Source organism: Diceros bicornis, chromosome 2 (genome assembly GCF_020826845.1).
Source record: "Diceros bicornis minor isolate mBicDic1 chromosome 2, mDicBic1.mat.cur, whole genome shotgun sequence".
NCBI lineage: Eukaryota > Metazoa > Chordata > Mammalia > Perissodactyla > Rhinocerotidae > Diceros > Diceros bicornis.
In genome coordinates this window covers 42,715,135-42,739,715 of record NC_080741.1, presented here as the reverse complement: position 1 = coordinate 42,739,715, position 24,581 = coordinate 42,715,135, and the positions used below count along the sequence as shown (strand labels likewise).

The 24,581-nt window shown below is 45.5% G+C and overlaps 1 protein-coding gene across 3 annotated transcripts in view; it reads right to left on the bottom strand.

The window, feature by feature from the left end:
- The window catches only part of MYRIP (myosin VIIA and Rab interacting protein), a 347,012-nt gene that overhangs the window by 72,334 nt on the left and 250,097 nt on the right, over positions 1-24,581 (bottom strand). For all 3 annotated transcript variants that reach the window (XM_058555496.1, XM_058555498.1, XM_058555497.1), the window contains exons 4-8: positions 15,461-15,597; positions 9,649-9,729; positions 5,789-5,886; positions 5,489-5,569; positions 2,718-2,861 (exon numbers count right to left, since the gene is read on the bottom strand). In XM_058555496.1, the coding sequence (XP_058411479.1) occupies positions 2,718-2,861; positions 5,489-5,569; positions 5,789-5,886; positions 9,649-9,729; positions 15,461-15,597 (541 nt within the window). The remainder of the gene's footprint in view (positions 1-2,717; positions 2,862-5,488; positions 5,570-5,788; positions 5,887-9,648; positions 9,730-15,460; positions 15,598-24,581) is intronic.

The following is a 24,581-nucleotide window of genomic DNA, read 5'->3' as shown; positions in this document are numbered from 1 at the left end:
GTTATTGCTATGGTTACTTAAGTTTTCCACAATGACTCCCCAGCCTCTCTGTTTGTGGGGTTTGCATAAGCACTTCAGTCACTGTGTAGAGCTGCAGCCAGCCGATGTGACAGGAAACTCGGGAGAGTGTGTTTCTGGGGAGTTTTAAGCTGAGCTTAGCTCAGCTAAACGCTGAGCTCTCTTCAGCGTTGGGGGAGGCGGGACACTCAGGGAAGGAGCTTCTGGCCTCGGATGGAGGAAGAGCAGGGCAGCCCGAAGATGCAGCGAGGGGCCAGAGATGTCCCATGGGTGAGTTGAGACAGTGGTAGAGAAGCAAGGTGAGGCCATTTGGCTGTGTGTGGAGGGGAAGGAGAGGGGGCACCTGTGAGGACCCGAAATACAGGCCGGCCGGTGGGGGACAGGGTGGCCTGGGAATCGGAGTAGGTGGCTCAGTGATACAGCAGCAGCTGCTGCTCTCTGGGCCTGGAGCCTAGCTGACCAAACACGGTGAGGTTCAGCTCACAACGCACAGGGGAACACCTTGATGAAACAGTGACCTTGATTCTGAAATGCAGAAATAATGTGATAATAATAAGAACAATAATGATCATTTAGGGGATGACACTTACGTGCCAAGTGGCCAATATCCACTTCTCATGTAGTCACCTGCCACTGTGCCCCTCAGTCACCGTTCTCCAGACATATGACGTATTCTATTCCTGGAGCACGCTAAGTTCCTTCCTGCTCAGAGCCTCTGTGCATGCCGTTCCCTCTGCGGGAATGCTCTTCCTCCTATGGCTCCCAAGTCCCTCGTTTTTCAAGCCTTTGTTTCATGTCACCTCCTAGGGAAGGCTTTCCCTTTCTGCCCCGCTGACCAAGCTCTCACCTGTCTCAGCGCTCTCTCCCTCCATCCTCTCGGTTCCTCTTGACAACAGTGACTGGATTTGTACCTGTGTTTCTGTGCAGTTACTTGTTTATGGTGTGTCCCATCACTAGATTATGGTGGAGTCCACCACATCTGCAGGAAGCTTGTCTCTGCAGCCCCTAGTGCCGCACCTTGCACGCAGTAGGAGCTCAATAAGGACTGTGTTAACTGCACGAGGAACCCTCAGAGCCATCCTTTGGGGCAGGCCTTATCATGGCTATTTTACAGACAGGAACTAAACAGTTGCTCAAGGAAAAATCCAGAATCCCACCCCTAGAAGTGCCAGAGGCAGAGCCCAGGCTCCCTGAACTTGCCTCTGACCCCTCGGCTCTTGGCTGAGTCTGGGGTGCAGCGGGGATTTCGACCTCCTAGAGCCCCCAAACTTGACTCTTGTAGTTTGCAGGAAATACTTCAGAAAGATTCCCCAAATGCAGGGCAACGCCGTGCATGCATGCAGCCTGCAACCCGGGACTGCGGGGCTGAGTGAGTGAAATGTCGGACTGGCAGCCTATGTGAAGGTCACTCGCCCCCTCACTGCTGCGGGGGGCCCTCCCTCCTCTGGATTCCAGTTCTACTACCAGTCTCAACCTTTCAACTGAGCACTCCACTGTGAACTGTCTCGTATCCCCTCCTGATCTGCTAATCAGACTACAAAGTTCTGGAGGGCAGGGACTGAGGCTTCTCTTTATTCTGTTCTCCTTGGTGCCGAGCCATGACAACAGCAGTAAAACGAGATGACAGCATGTTGACAAGGAAAGGTTCTGCCAATAAATCAATGAAGCTAAATCTCTGATAAAGCCACTCCTTGCTGCCCCCGTGCATCTGGCAGCTGTGAGGACACAGGGAGAGATTATGCAGGTGAGGCCACTGATCATCACTTCTGGAACTGCATGTCTACCATGTGGCTGCTCTGCACACCTCTCAGTCTGTTCATGGAAGGCCACTGATCCCTAGGAGGAGCGGGATAAACACCTGGCGTTGCTCTTCCCATGTCTGACTTTCCAGTTTTCAATCGCACCTGTGTGTTGCCCTGTCTGGTGCCCCATGCTATTCTGTGGGCACTGACAGCTGACAGAACACAAGCCCTGCCGGCCAGCCCCCTCTGCCACGCTGAAGCTCGCACAGAAGGCCCAGCTCCACAGTCTTAGCCTGTATCTCCTCCACTCCCAGCATCTGCATATCCTCTGCTGGGGCTACTTAAATAACCAAGGATTTTACAGGCTTGGTGACTCTGCTGCAGACACGGCAGGCTCAGACCCTTGGGTCACAGGAAGGACACTGTGCTTTGTGACTCCACCCTTGGCTTAATTTCAGAGTGACAGACAAAAAGGTTGACCCACATCACCACCTCCCAACCATGTCTAGATGTGACTGTTTTGGTGGCTCAAAGGGCAGTGGCAATTCTCTCGCTGTCACTTCTGTTTCAGTAAAGCAAGTGCTCTAAGCTGTAAGAATACACATGGCCCTTATAAAGCTATTTTTTTCACAGGATTCAGTACAACTTTTTTAGAATGAATTTAAAAAATGCCTATTAGCATCTTTATTTCTCCTAAATTGGTCTCTGTGTAAAACCCACCTCCATACTCTCCACTAGTGCGTCTGTATCCTCCACTAGTCTCTCTCAATCCTCCTGGTCCCCACTCACATACTCACATATACTTTCTCAGCTTCTCCCCCTGCCCTTTGGGAACCTTTATGCCGTCTGGTGGGCACATGAGTCAATGACAGATGGTGAAGCATGGTGTCCCCATTTCTATGGGGAGTACATGCAGGACACCTGTGTGCGGGTGGCCGGCACTGCTTGGGGACTCACCCAGAGGGTGGCGGAAGCTCGGTGACCTCCTGCAGAGGCTGTGGTCCCCTCGTCAGCCACCTTGGCACTGCAGCTCTGGGGCTGTGACCACTCTGGCTCTTCTTCCACTTGTGGCTCGATTTTGCTCTTCTGTTTTCTTATGATCTGGGGAGGGGGTGGGTGACAAGAGGGAGCACGTTAGCAGAGAGGCCTCTGGAGGCCATGTGGGTAACTGGGACTATATGTGGGATTTTTTTAGCCACGTAAGAGCTTAGTTTCAATGGAATACCAGCCTGTTTCAGATCTGCCTTAGGATAAAACAGCACAACTGTAACCCTGAAGATTCTACAGCACTTTACACGTAATCCTTTTATGATGTTAACAACTTCTTCTATTTATTAAGTGCCTACCATGTGCCAGACTCTGTCTTAGGTACCTGATATGCTTTACCTCATTTAATCCTCAAAATAAATCTAAGAGCTACATACTACAACTCTCTCCATTTTACAGATAAGGAAACAGGCTCAGAGAGGTTAAGTTATCAGTTAATGCCACACAGCTCGTGAATAGTGGAGCTGGATTTCAAACCCAGAGTCTCTGATTGTAAATCCCAATTTTAGGAAGCCTCTGGAAGCCACAAGGAGGGGAGAGATACCAAGAGTCATTAGGGATGGCTTTACCTCATTTGTACCACTTACTATTTGGGGCACAGCCATTTGGACTTAATGAGTCCATTTGCACAAAGGTCTCTAGGTTCCCAACATCCTACAGAGAGGAAGTAGCTGAGAAAATTGCTGAGCCACCAAGATGGGCATATTCTTCAATGCCTTTTTAGACTAGACAGGATGATGAAGAGGAAGGCTGACACCCAAGGAGAGCATGAACTGAGGTGACATGGGATAGACCCAGGGCCTAATCAAGGTACATGCCCTCCAGAGAGGGGACCTGGTCACGTGTACCCAGTGGGATTTCAGAATTGCAGTGGCCCAGTGACCTCCTGTGCCTCCATCTTTGCAGATGAGTGGGTTAGTGCTATTTTCCCGTCTATGATCCAGCATTGTGTGTTGGGTCTTTGGGGGAAGATAACTTGTTTGGTTAGTTCATAGGTTTCCAGCTTAAAAGGAACTGAATCTGGATCAAATATACTGTGAACTGTGATTGGATGAGACATGTGGGGGTCTTTGAGTGGGGTGACTGTACATGGCATGTGGAAGGGACATAATTATTGTGACCAAGGGCGAAGACTGAATTTGTTCAATGCTCCCTGTATACAGCCCTTTGTTGTGTGACTCTGCAGCTCCCAGTACATGGAGAATATACTTTCCATGCTTGTCTTTGGGCTGACTGGGCGCCTTGCTTTGGCCAATCACACGTGAGGAGGGAGTCGTAACTGAGTGTCAGGGCTGAGCCTAGGCCTTACTAGATATCACTGGCTTCCTCTGGCTCTCTGTGCTTTTGTCACAGCCATGAGTAGCAGATGTGCCTTCAGCCGGGCCCCAGAGTAGACACATTACACAGACTTGGTCCCAACCCACAGCTTGAGAGGGAGTCATTGCAGTGCATGAGCAAGAAAGAAATTGTGGTATAATAAAAAATATATTTGGCCTTTGACTCTGGTTCTTGGCACAGAGCTTCAAAAACCCTTGTAATTCTTTGAATGATAGGATTATCTCTGTTATGCTAATAAGATGACTCCTGGCCAGGGCCACTAGATAGATAAAGGCTGGTCATGTGGGTGGGAAAAACCAACCATGTGAACCATGGAACTTCCAGCTCCACCCTCAACCTCTGGGGAGGGGAGAGAGACTGGAGATTGAGTTCAATCAGGTGATCAATGATTTAATCAATCATGCCTACTTAATGAAACCTCAATAAAAACTCTGAAGCCATGAGGCTCAGAGAGCTTCCTGGCTGGTGCATACAGTGATGTGTTGGGAGGGTGGCGGGCACGGAGAGGGCATGGAAGCATTGCACAACCCCTCCCCAGACCTTGTGGCCCTGTGTATCTCTTCATCTGGCTATTCATTTGTATCCTTTATAATAAACTGGTAATTGTAAGTATCATGCTTTCCTGAGTTCTGTGAGTTGGTCTAGCAAATTATCTAACCTGAGGGGCTCATGGGAATCCGAATTTGTACTAGGCTGGACACAAGCGCAGTAACTTGGAGAAACCTGAGACTTGCGGCTGGTGTCTGAATGGGGGGCAGTCTTGTGGGAGTGAGCCCTTAACTTGTGGGGTCTGTGCTAACTCGGAGTAGTTAGTGTCAAAATTGGATTAAATTGTAGGACACACAGTGGGTGTCAGAGAATTGGCTGTGGAACATAGAAATAATCCTTGTTTAAAGCCACAGAGTTCTGGGGTGGTTGTCTTCTCAGCAGTAATTAATTGATACACCATGTAAGCGACAATTTGGGGCACAGAGGTAGCAAGGGGTGACTGCAAAGCTTCTTCAGCAAGAAGCTATCTGATAAGTGTGAGAAGAGGACACACACACACGCGCACACACAAAAGCTAGGAAATGGGAAGCCAGTGAGTAGCCTGCTCAGGGCTGAGTTCCTGGCTCCTCACCCACTGGCTCAGTCTCTAAAGTCAACCATATCCACACAGCTTAGATTTGGTATTACAATGCAGTCCGTCTGCACTGGCCCCCAGAGCACAAAAGGCAAAAGGGACAAGGCACAGAAATGGTGCCCAAGGCAACAGCAGTGCCCATGTTTGCTTTTCAGCTCACCAGAGGCCCTGGTCCCACCAGATGGTAAACTGCAGTCCTCGGATGCCAGGGCCCACCTACCTTCTGCAGGATAGTTGAGGCCAGTTCCTCAGTCAGCTCTTCCTTGTGGTCCCGCAGGTAACTGGCCTCATTCTGCTTGTCCTGCGGAGGGAGGGAAGAGAATGGCCACGTGATATGGGTGGGTTTGGGGGACTTGGCAATCACTTTCTTGGGAGTCCTGACCACAAATGCAGGGGGAGGTTGGACACCGCTCTAATCAAGGATGGCTAGTGGACGTTGGTTTCCCAACAACCTCCATTTTCTCCTGGCAGCCAGGACCCCACTCACATCTTCCCCCAGAAAGGAGAAGGGGGGCCATACCAGGCTGTCCCCATAGGCTTCTGCTTTAGAAATTGCCTCCTCGATGGCCTCTTCAGCCACCCGTAGGGCGACAGCCAATGTGTCCATCATGCTATGTCCTAGACAGGAAATAGAACACAGACCACTTTCTGAAAGGAAATGACAAGTAAAACGGTTGTTCCACTTTAAGCTCTTCTGCTTAAATCTTTCAGGGCTCTGGGATAAGTCCCACACTGCTCATCCTGGCACAAAAGCCCCTTGCCCTTCACCCCTGCCTCACTGCCACCCACTCGTCATTCTCATCCCCGCCCCAGACACAATAAATTATTTGAGATTCTTTGAGAGCTACCATCATGACTCCATTGTCTTGTTTCTCCTCCCTCTGGTCCCCTGCTCTGTAACTGGGCTGGTTCCTGGGGACCCCAAGGCTTGGCCCAAGGGTTCGTTCTCTGAAAAACCTCAGCTCCCTCCTGCACCTTTGGCTGGAGTCCATCTGAGGCTCTGGGCTAGTTCCATCAGAGCTGGAAAGGCTCCACCTCTCCGCCCCCTCCCACAGGTCATTCTCAGAGAGCAAGACTGGATCACAGTCACTGCTGTGCCCCAACACTCAGTGTAGCTCCAGGCACACAGAGTGACTTAATGACAACTGAACAAAAGGACTTAAAGAAATAATGATTCTTCATCTACTTTCTCAGATAAAGATTATGTTTATTTTGTGCATATAATGTATCTTTGTCATTATAGGGATGAAAGTTATTAAATGTTCTAAGGGCACTGGGCTGTACGTGTAGTTTAATGCAAATACAAAATCCATGGAAGAATTTTTTAGACTTTAAACCAGTCTAATAATTGATAACACTGGCCAGCCTTGCTGAGTTCCACCCCATGCTTGGGCCGAGCATCACAAACATGATCACAGTTAATCCTGACAACAATCTACTGAGTAGGGACCATTTTACAGATGAGAGAACTGAAGCACAGAGAGGTCAAATAACTTGCCCAAGGTTACAGAGTGAGACAGTAAGAGAGCTGAGATTTGAATTCAGGACTCTCTGTCTCCAAAGCCCTTGACTTTAACCACAAACATGAGATAAGTACAATCTAACATGATTTTCAAAAATAATGCTATCATATTTTTAGTGAACATATTGTTTGCATATGGCAACAAACAAGAGGAATTGTCCTCAAATCAAAGGACTTCCGCAGGTGACAAAATTTTTTTTGGAGCTAAGTGCTTGGAAGAGCTCAGCTGCCCTGAGGTAGTAGATTTTTGCTTCTTACTTGAAAGTGAGAATTTCTATTATCCTCTCTCAGTTTGTCTTAGGAGCCCAACTCACGTCAGAAACAGAAACGTAGGTCTGCAAGGACTGCGTACCTGGGTCTCCTTTTCCCCAATTTCAACTTCTTGTTTCCATTTATAATCTGTTAGTCATGCACTATTTAACACATGCAAATCTCCTGAAAGCTGCCTCAAAATCTTTGTAAAACGAGAGAAGGTGTAAATACATCAATTAATTAATCAATCCTTCAAATAAAAAACTTAATTCAAGCTTCTTAGGCTCCTAAAGACACAAATGTGTACAGAAAGTGGCATCTGGCAAACATAATAAAATATCCAAAACCAACCCAGTTAAGGTCAAAGCGATGTAGCCAGCTGATGAGTACATTGCAGGCCGGCTGTAATAGTCACGGTGGAGACGAAATCAGCTCAAGGCTCTGTACACCCCAGGGTGGCTGACTGAACACACAGTTTGTCCAATGTTTCTCTAAGTAGAGTCTATAAAATTTAAGTTGTCATCACACTAAGTGCTCCCTGGAGATAGACATCATATCTCTTATCTCTCTTCTTCAAGATCTCAATCAACGTAGTTTTCACGGAGGAGGTGCCCCACAAATTCTCACTGAATCAAAGTTTACCAAGTACCTCCTGAGTGCTAGGCTCTGTGAGGGCTCAGTGATGCCCTGAAGGACAAGGTGATTCCACACTCTCATGTGTCTTCCAAGCTATTGAGTGATCCGGTGCATAAGTAACTGCTCAGAGGCGTGCAGTGGATCCTGTGATAGGGATAGTTATCAGGTTCCACAGATCCCTGGAAAGGAAGAGCCTGGAGCCACAATCAGAAAGACTTTGAATGATATGTTTATGATTTTTGGATGAGGGTGAAGGGGAATACTGAAGATATTTTGGCTGAAAGTGAAGTCTTAGGTTGGTGTTTCAGAGAGAAAAACTGGCAAGGGCATGGAGGAAGGCTAAGAAGGCAGAGGCAGAATGATCCAAGTTCAGAGGACCAGTTAGATGGTGGGATGGTTAGTTTTATGTGTCAACTTGGCTAGGCTACAGTACCCACTCATTTCATCAAACACTAATCTAGATGTTGCTATGAAGGCATTTTTTAGATATGACTAACATCTACAATAGTTGACTTTAAGTAAAGGAGAGCACCCTCAAAAACGTGGGTGGGCCTCACCCAATCAGTTGAAAGGCCTGAAGAGCAAAAACTGAGGTTTCCCAGAGAAGAAATTCTGCCTCAAGACTGAAGCATCAACTCCTGCCTGCGTTTCCAGCCTGCTGACCTACTCTACAGATTTTGGGCTACAAATCCCAGTACAGAGCACTTGAGGGATGGGAGGGATGGGCTGGTGAGACAATCAATAAATCCATTAAATGCTCCTAACCCTGTAATTTTGTGCAGAGAGCACCCTGTGCTTTGGAAATAATTGTTCTCAGATTTTGATTTTAGCTGAACTGTTCAGGTTGCCCAGAGGGAAAGAACATTCCTAATTCTAATAAAATAAACTTTTATTTTGTTATTCCATTAAAAAAAAAAAAAGGCTCCACAATTGTGTAAGCCAAATACTTAAAATGAAATAAACCTCTTTGTTTGTGTGTCTCTGTGTGTGTTCTGTTTCTCTGGAAAACACTGACGGATACAGCTGGTCACTGAAATTGATATTAATGTAGGAGAGCTGTGGCAGGAAGGTGCTCAGGCTGTGGGCCTCAGAATGGAAAGAAAAGGAAAGGCGTGGAAACAGGGGTGACAGGAACACGTTTGACGGGGTGGACACAGGGAGGGGGACTGAGGGAAAGATACCTCTTGCTGGTGGGCCCACGCGGCTGAGGAGCTTGATTAGGACGCGCTGAGTTAAAGATCCCTGGAGGATCTACAGGTCCGGATGGCCAAGCATCAGAAATCTGCGTCTAGAACTCTGGGCTGAAACCAGGGCTGGGCATTTCAGGCTGAGCAGCAGATGGAGGCACACCCAGGCTACTGTGTGTGGTAGCCCAGGGAGAAGTTGCAAGCAGCAAGGATGACAGAGGACAAGACCTTCATGAGAAGGCCCCCAAAGAGAGAACAGAGAGAGTGTGGAAGAGCTGTGTGGGCCACAGGAGCAGGGCCACTCAGGAGGAACCGGTTCTCAACGCCCAGTACTTTGGAGAAGGAGCTGGGGTGTTGGAGAAAGTTTTATTTGAAACTAGAAATTTGCTTTGCTTTTAACCTCTGCTCTCAGGGGACTATTATATTGTTATAAAAAAGTAGAAGTTAATCAGTAAGTGATACATGCTTTATAAGAATATTTTAAGATGAGTTGCACAAGTGTATTGATTGTCATATTCCAACTAGAACACCCACTAGCTGATCATAAAGTATCTAGCGATTAGGTAGCGAATGCACTTCTCTAGGCCACGCCTTGGATATATTCACCTATTTTGATGATGGATTCACACAAATGGCAACAACAAGAAGACCCATGCAGACTCCCACACAGCAATAAATAGTTGCATCCAGCAGTTACTATACAATTGGGAGAACCTGACAGGATCTGAAGGTGTTTCTATTCCTCCAACTTCCCATTAGTTGTAAACTCTTAAGCAACCTTACCTTCTGACTGTCTATAAAATGTCGAATCACTGCCTGAAATACTTCCTTCATTCTCCAGGTTCACCTCAAAAAAGCTTCCTCCTAGAGGAGAGTTGGGGGAGAATATGATTATCAAATGTCTTCAGTGAGCATTCACGCACTGTGTCACTGAACTGGCAGATCACCATTGCCCACTTTGATTAAGTTAGCCTTGCAAATAGGTTTAGGGAATCACTGGGTTCCATAGCAATGCTACAATTTTTGACCAACCACATTTTTCTTCTCACACTGATTCCCAGTGTAGCATTGCTGCCATCTCCAACTTTCCAGTACCTTCTGTGGAGGCAATGTGGAGTCAAAGACAGAACAATAGATTGAAGTCAGAGACATATGAGGTCAGTTCCTGGACCTGCAAATTACTAGTTGTGTGACCTTGAGCAAGTTACTTAATCTCTCTGACACTCAGTTTCCTTACTAGAAAAAAAAAGAATAACAAGAGCACTCTCCTCATGATGGGTGATGAGACAGTGCATTCTGGTCTTTAGAGGCAGTCCATGGCATTGACCCAAACAGTTGCCTTTAGCTAAGGATTTAACTGCCATCATTCTCTTCTGCAGAAGAGAGTCCATGTGAAGCAAACCCAGACTGAGACAAGGTAAGCCATGGCTTTTGATCTTTTAAGGTCCACTGCCTCTTCTCTGGTCTTCTCTCAGTTGAACACACAACGCTTGTCTGCGTTCCAGGCTGAGAAGAGCAGTTGGCTAAGCCGTTTTTAAATTGGAGATTTTTATTATATGTGTTCACATATTATTTCACCAAATGAGATCTCTAAAGATGGGGAAGACAGATTTTTTTTAATCACTGTATTGTATCTCCAGTACCTAAAATAGCACCTACACAGCAGGTGGCTCAAAAAAAATTTATTGAATTTGATGCTGGTGGAAAACATTGTTTAAGAGAACCAAGAAAATAAACATGGTTCAACATACCTTAGCTCAAAAGGGGGCAAATGCCATTGATGACAAGTCAAAATAGGCCTTTGATACATATAATATACCCAGCGCTTCCTTGGATGGGTTGTCATGGGGGGGGTCCCACGTGGGAACTCTAAAGGTAATTGCTGTAGGTATTTGTAGCAGGTTTAGTAGGCTGCTACTTTTATGAAACAAGTTGTTGGTTTGCAGCCTATCATGGTAATTCACTCTGACCATATACCATTCTCTGTGTTTGTGTGTTTTTCATTTTTCCTGAGGAAGATTAGCCCTTAGCTAACGTCTGTGCCAATCTTCCTCTATTTTATATGTGGGTTGCTGCCATAACATGGCTGATGAGTGGTGCAGGTCCGCACCTGGGATCTGAACCTGTGAACCTGGGCCGCCGAAGCGGAATGCACCAAACTTAACCACTATGCCACAGGGCCAGCCCCTGTGTTTGCGTTTTTTTACCAGACTTTCCAAAGGCCTGAAGTCCACTTACACTAGGTCTATGACTTTGAGGAAGTTACTTTCTCTCTCTGGGTCTCAGTTTCCTCACTTTTATAAAATAAGGCTTTAGGCTAAGTCACCTCCTCAGTTCCCAGGCTATACATCTAAGTGCAATATCCATGAGCACCTATCAGGTGCCTGGCCCTGGGCTGGGTGTGAGGGTACATCAGTGAGCAAAGCCAGAAACCCTTGCTGTCCTGACAAACTTGATAGTCTAGTGGGAGAGAATTCATTAATCAAAAGTTTATATAAACAAATGTAAAATTATAGCTATGTTAAGTGCTCTGATTGGGTGGTTCACAGAATAGTGAAAGTGTTCAGCAGGGAAGACTGACCCAGACAGTGAGTAACCAGCCAAGGCGGGGTGGGGAGGTGGGAGACAGTCCAGGGCAGAGCAAACGGCTTGCAGAGGGACAGGCAGTAGGGGCAGTAGGGTGCATCTGGGGACCTAACAAGAGGCAGTGCGGCTGGGCTGCAGAGAGGAGAGGAAGCACGGGGTGAGATGATCTGAAGACAGAGACTGCTCAGGTCAGGGTGGCCACATCAATGTTGGATCTTTATCCCAACAGCCACGTGAAGCCAGTGACTCAGCCAGACCTGTGCTTCTAAAAGCGCCCTCTGGCTGCTGTGTGGAGAACAGCTTGGACAGAGGAGAGGGTGGGCGTAGAGTGAGGAAGGGCAGGAAATGGAAGCCACGAGTGCAGGCTGCTCTCTGGAGTGTACCTGTGATGGGAGAGAGCATGGAAGGGCAGGAAGTGGAGGAAAATGTGCAGTCCCAGAAGGGTTTAGGAAACAGGAGAGACTTGGGCATGTTTACAAATCAATAGGAAGGAACCAGCTCAGAGAGAGGTTGAACAAGCAAGGAGGAAGGGCTGAGTGACCTTGAGACCTTCCTGGAAGGTGATGGGGATCAAGTGCAGAGAACAAGGGGAGGAGCAGGCAACAGAGCAGGGGGGACGATGGCTCCACTTCAGCAGCTAAAGGGGGTGGATGGCCACAGACAGCACTGGAAGGGGGCTGACGAGGAAGTCCCTGCCTGGTCTACACTGCCTGCCCTGAGAAGGAGGGCATGAGGCTGTCTGCTGAGAGAACAGGGAGGGCAGTGAGGAGTCTGAGGAGAGAGGAGAGGATCTGCAAACACCTGGGGAGACTGAGCTGTCTCAGTCAGAGGATGAGCTCTGGTTTTGCATGATTTTAAATCCTCTAGTATAACATCTCTCCCTGTTTCCCTTTAAATTTACTGGTGGGAGCTTCATCATTATTTAGGATGATGTGATTTTTCCAAGGGCAGAGCAATTGAACCGTTCTGGAAAGCAGTGACACAGCAGCCAGACGACAGCATCATAGCTTTCGTGAGCTGGAGGAACCTCTGATTTCATGTGGCTCAGCATTTTCAAAAGACCAAGTTTGTCAGTCAAATCCCAGAGGAAAGGTATCATAGACTTTTCGAAGAATCATGTCAAAAATAGATACAGAGTGTTAATAAACAAAAGCAGGGTTTATTTTTCCCATTTTATTTATCCAATACTAAATAAAAGCATATATTATTCATCCAGTTGTCTAGAGATTAAGTATATTAATAATGGCTACGTTTATCTTTTCATGTAGTGCTTCTTTGTAGGATAATTGCTAAAAATGCCATGCTGGATCGATCAGGTAAACCATGTGAGCACTCATTACCATTGGACATTATATTTTTTATAAATTTATTTACTTATTTATCTGACTTCTTGACTGGCATGTTGGCTCTGAGATGGCAGGGTCTTGCCTGTCTTGTCACCCCCAACTCTTAAACCAGGTGGACACATAGTACGTGTGCAATAAATGTTTACTGAAGGAATGAATAAGTCTTCGATAAATTTATCTGACAAAACGAATGGGTCTCTGTTTAGGCCTAACCTGGTCACCTGATGGGGCTGCAGGAGGAGTAAGGCCAGCTTGGGAGGGCAGGGAAAGACTGATGGCAGTGCAAGGTGTGCATGCGATGGGTGACCCATAAGATTCTGCGGAACAAATGAATTTTCAATGGACTGAGTGTTTTCACGGCAAACTACACTGGTCCGTGCAGTGGGATGTTTCATAGGTAAAAGCAGTTTTGAGAGTCCTGGAGCATAGCACATGCTGTGCACACTGGAGATGTTGCATATTATGTTCTGACAATCAAAATTCTGCAAATAAGTATCCTTAGATGGAGTTGATGGGACCATCCTATTTAGAACTCTGACGAACAAATCATAGTGAAGTTCTAGCTGAGATTCTCAGGCTTGGCGCTCCCTTAAAATAACCCAGGGAGCTTTAAAAACTACCTGTACCAGGCCCACCTTCACAAGTTTGGGAGTAATTGACTGGAGGTGGAAGGTGATCCTGGGCACTGGGAGTTTTTCAAAGCTCCCTACATGATTCTAATGTGTAGTCAGGATTAAGGAGGGCAGATGACACCCCACAAGGGTGTTGGGTGGTAGGAAAAGCTAATGCTAATAACACCCCAGTCATCCACCATAGCCAGGAGACCACCTAAGCACTGGAGATTTCTCCATACTTGAGGTGTAACTAAATTTTCAGTGGTGTGTAAACTAAATCTCATTGTTTTATGATCATGACTTTAGAGGTTTGAGTGCCATCTCAAAAATTGTCTCCTGTCTGCTTGTCTTCATGTTTATTAAAAGGAAATCTTAGTTTACATGGAGATACTAATTATATTAAAGCAACTGATTCTAATACTTTTATGAAGTGACTTGGTACCCACAAAATGCTTTTTAGATTGAACTAGCATAGTACTGAGGACATAAGATGTTCCAGGCATTGAGACACGCTTTGGGAACACAGAGATAAGGAAGCTCTCGCCTCCACATGGTCCAGCAGGAGAGCGGCTTTGTAAACCATCACCTGAATGCAGTGTGATAAGTGCTGTGATTGAGGCCCCGATGAAGGAAGTGCTGAATCACAGAGGGCCCAGAACCCAAATCTGCTTTAATCATGGCAGATAGTTGTTCCCAGCAAATGATTCTCCTTTGAAAATGGCACTTGAAAACTTCAAAGCCCTGAGCTTGCCCACTTGGGATTTGCATCCACCTACTCCCCCTGTGGGGCCTTAGGGAGAAAGGGAAAGAAACAGGAATTGTGCTCTGTTCTATAGGATTCTCCACATGCGTTTGCTTTTTTCCTCAATTTGCATTAATCAGTAGAGAAGCCCTATGAGATCTGAACTTGGTGACATGTACAGGGGTACATGAAGCAGACCTGAGGATGTAAAGAGAGGAAAGAAAGGATGGGATGCAAATGAGTGAGCCAATTCTATGCTGGAACTTTCTTGAGAGCTTTCTTTTTTGCCTCTATTCCAAGAGAAAAATTTTTAGAAAAATCCATAAAGAGAAGATAAAAATAATATGTGGAAACCTTCGGCACTGCTCTCTTAGCTACGGGCTTCCTGAGTAGTTTGAAAGACAGAGATTCTAACAGCTCCACAAAAGGCCCTAATGATTCTCTGTGTTGAATGCTTCCATCCTATTTTCCCCCTTGACTCAGTGGCTGGCACATTTTTAGATAAGACACAACCACAGACTTTATTGAGAATACAACAATGTAAGATAATGAGGGTGAAAAAGCTCCAAATGAGATGGATGAGATTTTTTTCTTCCCTCTTTCTTGTGGATAAAAAGCATTTACCTGTGTCAGCAAAGTGATGAAAAAATCTGCCTCTAGACAAAAAAAAAAACAAACCAGCCTTTTTGGAGGACATGCTGCTCATATTCTGACAATCATTTCTTTCTATTGGCTGGTCTAATAGAACTAAAGAATATAATTTCTCATTCTAATTACATTGGTTGTCTTAACTGATTAAAAACAGCATAGGTAGGATTCATCCTTCAAGCTTCCTGGGATGAAGCTGATACTTGCCTAACTCTCCAATTACATCAAATTCTGGGCCTGGTATGAATAGAATTTTGGAGTAGGAAGGAAGGGGAGTGGAGGGCACATCCTCCGAGTGCAGACCTAGTCTACACAACCAACCAAAGATGACTTTCCAATGTTTTAATCACGAGGGGAAGATGATCAAGGATCTTTAAATTCTAAGGATCCAGAATTAAAATGTCCACAATTTGCAGAAATACTTTGGTCCTCCCAGCTTCTAACAAATCCAGCCCAGTGAGGATGCTGGAACCAAAAGACTCAAAACTTAGAATCTTTGGTATATGTCCTTCTATTTCTGCTCCTCACTAGAGCCAGGTATTTAAGTAACTTTCTCTGTCCCAGTTAAGTGTGCCCCAGCATACAGGGCCCCTAAGCTAGGCCTTCTTCTATCCCATCAGCCCACCACAGACTCCTAGAATGGCAGGCACCCAGTGTACCTAGAGTGTCGAAGCACGCTCCACTCTCCAGCCGGTGTTTCCTGTACAGGTTCTTCAGGACCTTGGCACTGCCAAAGCGTTTGAAACGGCTCTTCACATTATTGTAGAACCATTCCAGAGACTGGGTTCTCAGAAGCCTGAAGAAAACACAGAATTAGAAAACAGAAAATTTGAATTAAAAAAATAGAATTATTAAATTGTGGATTGCAAAGGTTGCCACGATACTTTGTAGCTCCTTCTATCAAGATGTGGAGTTTATTTCCCTATTCCTTGAATCTGGGCTGGCCAACTGCTCTGACCATAGAGAGTGGCGGAAGTGATACTGTGGAGTCTTGGACCTTGCACCTTCCTCTCTTGCTGCTCCTGGAAGTCCTGCAACCCATCACCATGTGAACAAGCCCAAACTAGCCTTTGGGATGACAACAGACACTTGGCCAAATCACCTCTCCTTGCCCCAGCCAATATCCAGCCAACCCCAGAAAGCGAGGAAGGCTATCGACTGCCACTTGACTGGAGATGCATGAGCGACCCTAGGTAAGACCAGCAGAAGAACCATCAACTGAGGCCATTCAAAGAGCAAGCTGATAAATGCTTGCCATTTGAAGCCACTAACTGATACATCTGTATAAGAGCAGGCTTTATATTTGACCCTCATACTGCATTAACAACATTTCTAATTCAGCTTGGGAGCATAAAAAGCACAAGTGAGACACTGGGTCCTACAGCAAGTTCTCCAGCCTCTTATTCATTCCTCCTGAAGCACTGTGGGGAAGCAGTCTCCTAGTCAGGGCTGTAATGGTCACTACAAAACACTGACATGACTCTTCTCTTTTCTGCCCGATAAGAGCATATTTCTAAATCCTTTTCATTTTAAGAATAGCTTTTGTTGTTATTTTTGTTATTATGAATGTAATAACGCATACTCATTTTAGAAAATTCGGAAAAGCAAAATGAATATGAATGCTTCTAATTCAATGGAGGAACAAGCACACATTTAGCTGCTCTTCCTTCCCAGATGCCAGTGAAATGTGAGATGATATCCAAAGGGAAAGAAATCTATAAAAATGAAGAATAGGGGGAGAACAGAATCAGAGATTTTGACAGATTTCTGGAAAACTGAAAGTGAGTGATAGCATGGAGATAATAGAATGTTGTCCCGCAAAACAGACAGAAGAGATAGGAGGTCCAATTCGAAGTTAGTTGGTGCAGAGAGCAGGACTGGATTACGAGACAGTATTCAGAAAGCTAATTTAATGGTTGTGTAGACAACAATGAGGGCTCTTGGCGCCATCCCTATTCCCAAAGAAATGGACATTGGTCCAACAATGCTTTGTCCTAGGCCAAAAATAGAAAGCAATTCTCTAATAAAATTGAACAATCTACTTGAGGGGCACTCGGACTTCAACAAGGGGATTACCAGCATGCAGTGAAGCCCTCCTTGTTTGGCACTGGGGGAACTCCCACATGCCTACCCACAAGATCCTATCCATGTACCCCAAAGTCAAGCCTGCTAGTGGCCTGCCTGGCTTACAAACTTGGAGCTCTCTGCACTAATGTCACCCTCTTTGGGAGGCCTTCCTTGATTGCCCTAGCTAAAATACTAAATAGCTAAAATACTACCACCAATTCTATCCTCTTGCTCTTACGTTCTCTCCCTATATTTCTATAGAGTGATTTTCTGTACCTGTTGTTTAATTATATATAACTCATTATTTATAAGATAATACACTAATATGTTACTTAACAATTATTTGTTAAATATTTTATTATCTATTTCCCTCTCTCCAATAGAACATAAGTTCATGGAAGGCAGGTTTTTTCCCACTCCTGTAACCCAAGTTCCTAGACCACTGCAGTGCACATGGTTGACACTCAATAAAATCTGGGACATGGTGAATGGACACTGTTTTAAACATATTTTTTCACTTAATATTCCTGAATGACTTTAATGTTGTTGAATGGTCTTCCCCCACAGCATTTTTAGTAGCTCCAGAGTTCTCCATAGTATGAACACAGCGGGCTTTATGTAACATTGAATTTATCCCATTTCTTTTGTTACTAAAAACAAGTCTGTGATGCATATGTTGGCAGCTAAATGATTTCACATGTCCACAACTGTGGATTCTAGAAGCAGAATTGCTGAGTTCAAAGATGTCAGTCTTTCAGAAAGCTTGTGCCAATTTCACTGCTCGACCATGGTGTGAGATTCTGAAGTCCTCAAAGTGGCCTCACATTGAAAAGAAACCCCCGATGGAGGGGCCAATATCTCCATGGCAAAGCCTACTTCTGGCCCCCAGTGCAGCGTGGGAGGGAAGATAAAAGGCAGAAGGCAAGCATCATCTCCTCCACTTTGGTTTGGGAGACAAGATGGCCTTCAGAGGCTGTCTTCTTCATTGAGGGAGAAAGGCAGCTATAACACAGAATGTACCAGACGTATCATCCCTTTTATATAAAACTGCACTAAATCATCAGCATCATTGCTATTAATAAAAATGAACACAATTATTTGAGTGCTTGCTCTGTCTTCAGCACTGTGCCAAAAGCTTTCCCTGAATCATCGCATTTAATTGTCCTGGAGTACAGTGCAGTAGGTGAGGGGCTGGGTGCTAAGGCAGGTTGGGACTGCCCATGTCCTGGCATTTACTACGTGTGTGGCTATAAGCAAATTATTTAATTGCTCTGAGCCTCAATTTCTTCATCTTCAAGATGGGGATGATGACAATATAAGGCTGCTTTGAGGATTAAATGATATAACACAGCAATAAGAAGCCTGGCACAGTGTCAAGGCTCAATAGTTTCTTATAACAACTCTCCAAGGATGAGTCCCATTTCTATGGATGAGTAAATCGAGATGTAGTGTGATGGTCTTGCCCAAAGGAGCAAGTGCCTGAGCAGGGATTCAAAAATGGGAGCTCAACCATGCACATGCACCCAATGTGAAGAGTGACTGGCTCTCTTCAGTGTATTTGCTTATAGCATTTTAGTGTATTACAATAAGGATCTGTCATTTTTATAAAAAGAAAAACCCATAAAGCTATTTTCAGAATTTAGAGTAATACAGCAGAAAAGAAAAAAATACAGCAGACTTTGTCCTTGGAAATCATAACCTCTGGGCTTATGATTTATTTGATAGCTTTAAAAGTACAAAATAAATGATTCTAGAAGATAAATATTCTCCAGGCTACGTCTTGTGCACACTGTCCTGCTTTCTAAGTAGCTGACCACCAGGAAGGACCTGCTGCAGGGCTCGGCTCAGCAGATGAGAGGGTCCACAGTGGTATTGGTGGGGGATAGTTACTGAAATCCTCATTCTTCTGGCTCAATGACATTTCTTTCTCTTCTGGGACACTCATCCCTCCCCCTCAGCTGAGTCTATGCTGGTCTCAAAAGGCTGGCCTCGCACCCTGGCAGCCATGGAGGTGGTCACGTGACCAGACCTGCCAATCAGGGTGGAGGTGGAGGCTTTTCCTGTTGCTTTTGGAAGGAGGTGCTCCCTTTCTGCTGGGCTGGCTCCATGGCAGAAGCCTGGGGCTCTTGGGGCCATCTTTGTCCTCACTTGGGAGATATTCATGGTTTTCTGAACAAAAGCAGATCTTACAGTGGGAAGGGACAGGATCCTATCGATATAGTTTGAACACCTGGATCTACTCAAGCCCGAGGTCAACCCTTGGACTTTTCCATCACACGAGCCAATAAATTCCCTCTTTCATTTAAGCCTTTTTGACTTGGGTTTCTATTATTTGCAACCAAGAGTTCCTAAAAGTTCAAGCACATCATAGGATGAGCTCTCCAATCTTTGGTTATAACAAAACTCTATGGCATTCAGAAGCACTTTACTGACCTCTAACATGGAATGCCTCAGCTTGCTCAAGGCTTAGAGTGGAATCAGGGCACTGCCCTGGGGCTGCTGTGAGGTGTCAGTGAATCCTTAGAGAATGACAGGCAGAACCACAGCCGGATTTAGAGAGCAGAAAGCTTTTTCTTAAGAAGTGATGTGTTTTAGCTTATGTTTTGACTTAGAGTTAATGAGGAAAGCTTTTCTGGAAGCCCCAGGGAAGGCTCAGTCATGATTACCCTCATTTGATATTACTGCTTTTATTTCGCTTATTTTAAAATTCATGGCTCAGAGGAAACTCACAGGATGGACGTGGTTCATGGGGCAGAGGTGTGAGGAGAGGGCTGTGAGGACGCCAGCACCCAGGGTGGACTGGCTCTGTGTGCTTCAGGGTTCCCTGGCCCACCCTCAGGTCTCCAGCTTCCACCTGAACAGACATGACCTCAGGCAAGGGTAGATGAGAAGGAAAGGGACTTGTGTCAGCATCCTGCTCGAATGGAAGGCAGAGTGGAAGCCTGCATCTGTGCATGGATTCCTTCATTTGTTCACTCATTCATTCTTTCATTCTCTCACTATTTATTGAGTGCCCTATGTGGCAGGTTCTGTGCTAGAGACACAGGGGGTGACAAAACAGATAAGGCCCCTACCCAACAGTGCTGACAGAATAATTTCCTCAAAAAGTGCAGAAAGAGTCATGAGATGGAATCAAAAGCCAAGACAAAGGCATCTTTGAAATGGCCGGGCTGTGTCCCACAGGCCTTGGGTTCCAGATCATTCCCACAGATGTATGGGAAATTGGAACCAATCTGCTCCACGTCTCAGGCATTTTTCTTAACGATGCCCAAACTGCTGCTTCTCAGCTGCAGTGAACACCTAGGAGAGGTGGCTCAGGAAGCACGGGAGCCACCCTCCCGGGGACGAGACTTGTGGTAAAAAACTTTCCAACTTGGAACTGTCCAGAGGGACCCTGCTTCATTTCCCTGGCTTATTTTTTAAATGATCTCAAGTTATCCCTAAGGCTGCTCACACACAGATTCTTAGCTCTGTGTAGTTTCACAAACTTAAGTATGATAATTTCTTTAAATATGAAAGCTTTTAAAAAAATCAGCAACAAACCTTTAAAATTCACCAATCACAACATAGACTTGATTACCTTCAGTCCTTGGAACTATGGTTCCTTTATCTGTAAAATGGGATAATAACTTGTGCCTTACAGGGCTGGAGGAAGAATTAGATAACTTAGCTGAGGGTGCCCACAGAAAGGCCAGACCCTTGGTCCCCACTGGGGATGCCAGCTGAGTGTGAATGTGCGTGAACGCATCTTTCCTGCACGGCTTTCGTGTGTCTGCCATGTACCAAACGCTGCAAATGAGTGATTCCCAATGTGGGGCATGCGCCCCAATGGGGCAACAGCACAATCTCTTGGCAGGAGGGTTTGTCCCCAAACACACACATTCTTGGAGACTCTGATAAGACCTCCCTCTGGCACCCCTGTCCTTCCATCTTATTCCATTCCCCTATGGAGAATAACTGTGGTAATGAGGGATATTACTGATGAGGCAGAAAACAACACTGAGAACAACTGACTGCCTAGATGATGTAAATAAATACATGACAAAGACGTATGATGGGACTTGTCCTCAGAGAGCTCATACAATTGTCAGGACAAGAAGATGCTCAAGGGCAGGAGGCAAGCGGCCAGGGTGTGGCCATCTTACTACCGAAGCTCCCTGAAGGAAGGAGTGAGTGAGTGATGGGTTCCAGGACAGGCTGGGCGAGCCCCCGGGAATTATGCTGGGGAAGCACAGCACTAGGGATAAGGTTGAGAGAAACAGAGTTCAAATTCTGGCTCTCTCGCCATCCTGCAAGGGAGTCCGCCTCTCGGTGCTTTGGTCTCCTGTGCAAGGTGGAAGTAACAACAGCTCCTACTCCTGTGTGATTGAGGAGGTTAGATGACGGACAGAATATGAAGCATGTAGCAGGGTTTGGCACAAAACCACTGCTCAATTTGCAGTGCATGCTATTGGTAGTGTCACCATCTCCACGGTGCGGTGGTTAATGGCACTGGCTCTGGGCCTGGGTTCCAATCCCAGCTCTGCACCAGTTAGCTGGGTGATCTTGGGCAAGTCACTCAACCTCTCTCTGTTTCTATTTCCTCACCTGTACAACAGGGATAATAACGGCACCACAGAGTTTTGGGAGTAGTTGATGGGAACATCCAAGTAAAGTGCTCAGCCCAGACACAATGAAAGCAACTGCTATCCTCGCTAAGCCTAAGGGTGCTTCAGAGGAAGTGTGAGTGGATGGGGAGGGTCAGGTGTCCCACTCTGAGAGTGTAACAGGAGAGCTGCGGTCTGACACTGAGGTGGGGTCTGGGCAGGCAGACAGGTGAGGAGCCCTGTTCCAGGTTGGACAAACAGCAGGAGGTAGGACTGCATGCCGCCCCCCATCAGAAATAAGCATACTTCTCACACCTTCACAGAATGAAGAGCCTTGTCCCCCACGTCCCTTCCAACAGTCTGCTACCTCTATATGGAGATTTACACTTCACAGAGTGCTTGCAGGAGGTGTACATCCCTATGGTCTAGCAATTTCACCTTTGGAATCTCCTCAGAGAAGCACGCACATGTGTCCCCTGGGTGTTCACTGAAGCATTGCTTATAATGGAAAAACGTAAATAACCTTGGTTCGTTCGTTCATTCATTAATTCCCTCTTTAGTTACTGACTCCTTCACCAACTGTATACGAGCACCCACCACATGCCAGGGGCTGGTGTGAGCACTGAATATGCTGCAGTGGACAAACGGGCAAGGCTCCAGTCTCATGGTGTTTACACGCCAGTGCAAGAGGTAGGAGGCTGACTGACAAATAACTAGACATATTCTACATCAGACACAGCAAGCGCCATGAGAAAAAATGCAGCAGGATGAAGAGAGAGAAAGGGGCTGGGTGGGAAAGGGGAGCTATTTTATGTCAGGTGGTCAGGGAAGGCCTCTCTGATAAGGTGTCTTTAAAGAGGTCAATGTGTCTGGAGTGGCGTGAACAAGGTGGGGAGTCCATCAACAAGAGAGCAGCTTAATAAACTGTGATTTATTCATTCAGTAAAAGATTATACAGCTGTATTAAGTGAATAAACCAGATCTACCCTTATCAACATGTTTAATCTAAAAAACAACACTTTAGAACCCTATGTGCAGCACGATGCCATTAATGTAAATTAGGAACATCACTATTACAAAGTGATAGTATATATATATATGTGTTTAAATACTATATACAATACTATATATATATTTAGTCATACATAAGTTGCAAAATTGAATAATATGCATGGGGACAATATACCCAATTTCAGAGAGAAAAGGGAATAGAGTCAGAGAGGAGCTCACAATGGAGCTTCAGCGATATAGGTAATGTTTCACCTCCTTAAAATATATTATGATGGGTCCATGGGAGTTGTCAAATCAGGATGATCGGTCCAAGAATGTCCTTACAGAATGCCATTTTTGAGTGTGTCTGAAACATTCTACAACACAAGCACAAGAAAACCCAGCAAAATCCAAAGCACACATGCTTTCTACTTATTGTCCTCATTCTTCTTGACACAGTCTCATCCAACTTCCTCATCTCTTCTCTAAGCACAACCTTAATCGGAGCACTTCATAGCACTGTTTGAATTATTTAGGATCTGTCTTCACTGCAAAGTTAAGCGTCCATCAAAGAAGAAGCTTCTGCAGATGCACTTCACAGTTTGTACTATTACACCACATCTCCTAAGACGATCTTTGCAAAGAGAACAAGATTATATCACTTGATTTTTCTTTTTTTTTTTGTAAACCCAAAACATAACCACCTCTTAAGCTCTTATCTTCCTTGGCTTCACAGGAGGGTTTTAAATCTGCAGTGGATGAATTCTTATTTTCAGGGTTGATTCAATAGACATAAATTTCCTTAAAATTCCTTTCTGCCCTGCACTGCTCTTTTTCGTGCACTCCACCTGCTTCTTTCAATTCCATTACTCTAGACACCACTCAGCACATCCTTCTGCATTCTCTCCAGCAATGAATCCTGTGTGGGGCTCCACAGTGATCTCTGACCTACATATCAGCTCATCAGTTTTTTACTAATTCCCTCCATGAACCAGTGGTCCATTAGCCGACAAGAGCATCTCCATGACAGTGTGTTAGCTTCAATAAAGGCATCTGTTGCAAGACTCTGAGGAAGGAGAGTTGGACTGGGATTGGGGAACATGTCCAAGTCCAGGCTGGACCACTAGCACATGCTGTGTGACCTTGGTGGGCTCGGCCGCTGGACACCATGTCCATCTTTTTGCATTGCTCTGGTGTATCATGGCGTCAGGCAGAGACTCTGCATCATCCCCAGAGAGAGCCTACTGGTGGGATAACCCTCTGGGTGGTCAATGTTCAAGCTGAGAAGGAAGGGCTGAACAGAGACCTCATGCCCCCTGGATCAGGCTTACTGAACAGGTCTACTCTGTGTCAGATTCACTGAGAGGTCAAAACTCTGAGGGAACCCAGGGCCTCTGCCTGGTCTAGCTCAGAGCCCTGGCACAGGATAATATATAAAAATGTCAACTTATACTTCTCACTCCCATAGCTCTTGGACTTCTGGGGAATTGCTCAGCCACTGAAACAGTCCAGCACCTGAGGTATAAAAATGTGACAACATCAAGTTTTAGGAGCTACAGGTGGGCATGGAGAAGGGCTAGGAAAAGCCCTTCAGTCAAAGCAGAGCGTCTCTTGTTCCACAGCTACAAGAGCTGATCTGTTCAGTTTGCAAAGTGGGGCACGGAAGAACTTTTTTTTGAGAACATCTTGAATGGCACCTGGGGAAACACTTTGGGTTAAAATTCTCTTTGGCAGCTAAATTCCAACCAAAATAAAAGGTGAAGCTCCTTTCCTACAGCTACAGAGAATCAACTGCATAATTTCTAGGTTCTCTATAGCATTTTTTTCCTCTCTCTCTCAGCCTTGTCTCATTACCTGGTGTCACAATGTCTTCACCAATTCCCAGCTCATGGAAGGCATTTGGAAGAAGACCAGTGATTCCGTAAGAATTAAATATATTGATGTCTTAAAAAATTATATAAGCACATTTTGGAATCATTTTTCCATCATTTATTGATAGCCTCCTCAACCTGAGCTTCTTGAAATGACATCCTTTCTGCATGGAGAGAACTCTTGTTTCTGTGTCTAGAATTCAGAATGGGCCCCTCCCACAAAGTAGAAGTGGACTGAGAGAAGTTCTCATTTTTTAAAAATTAAG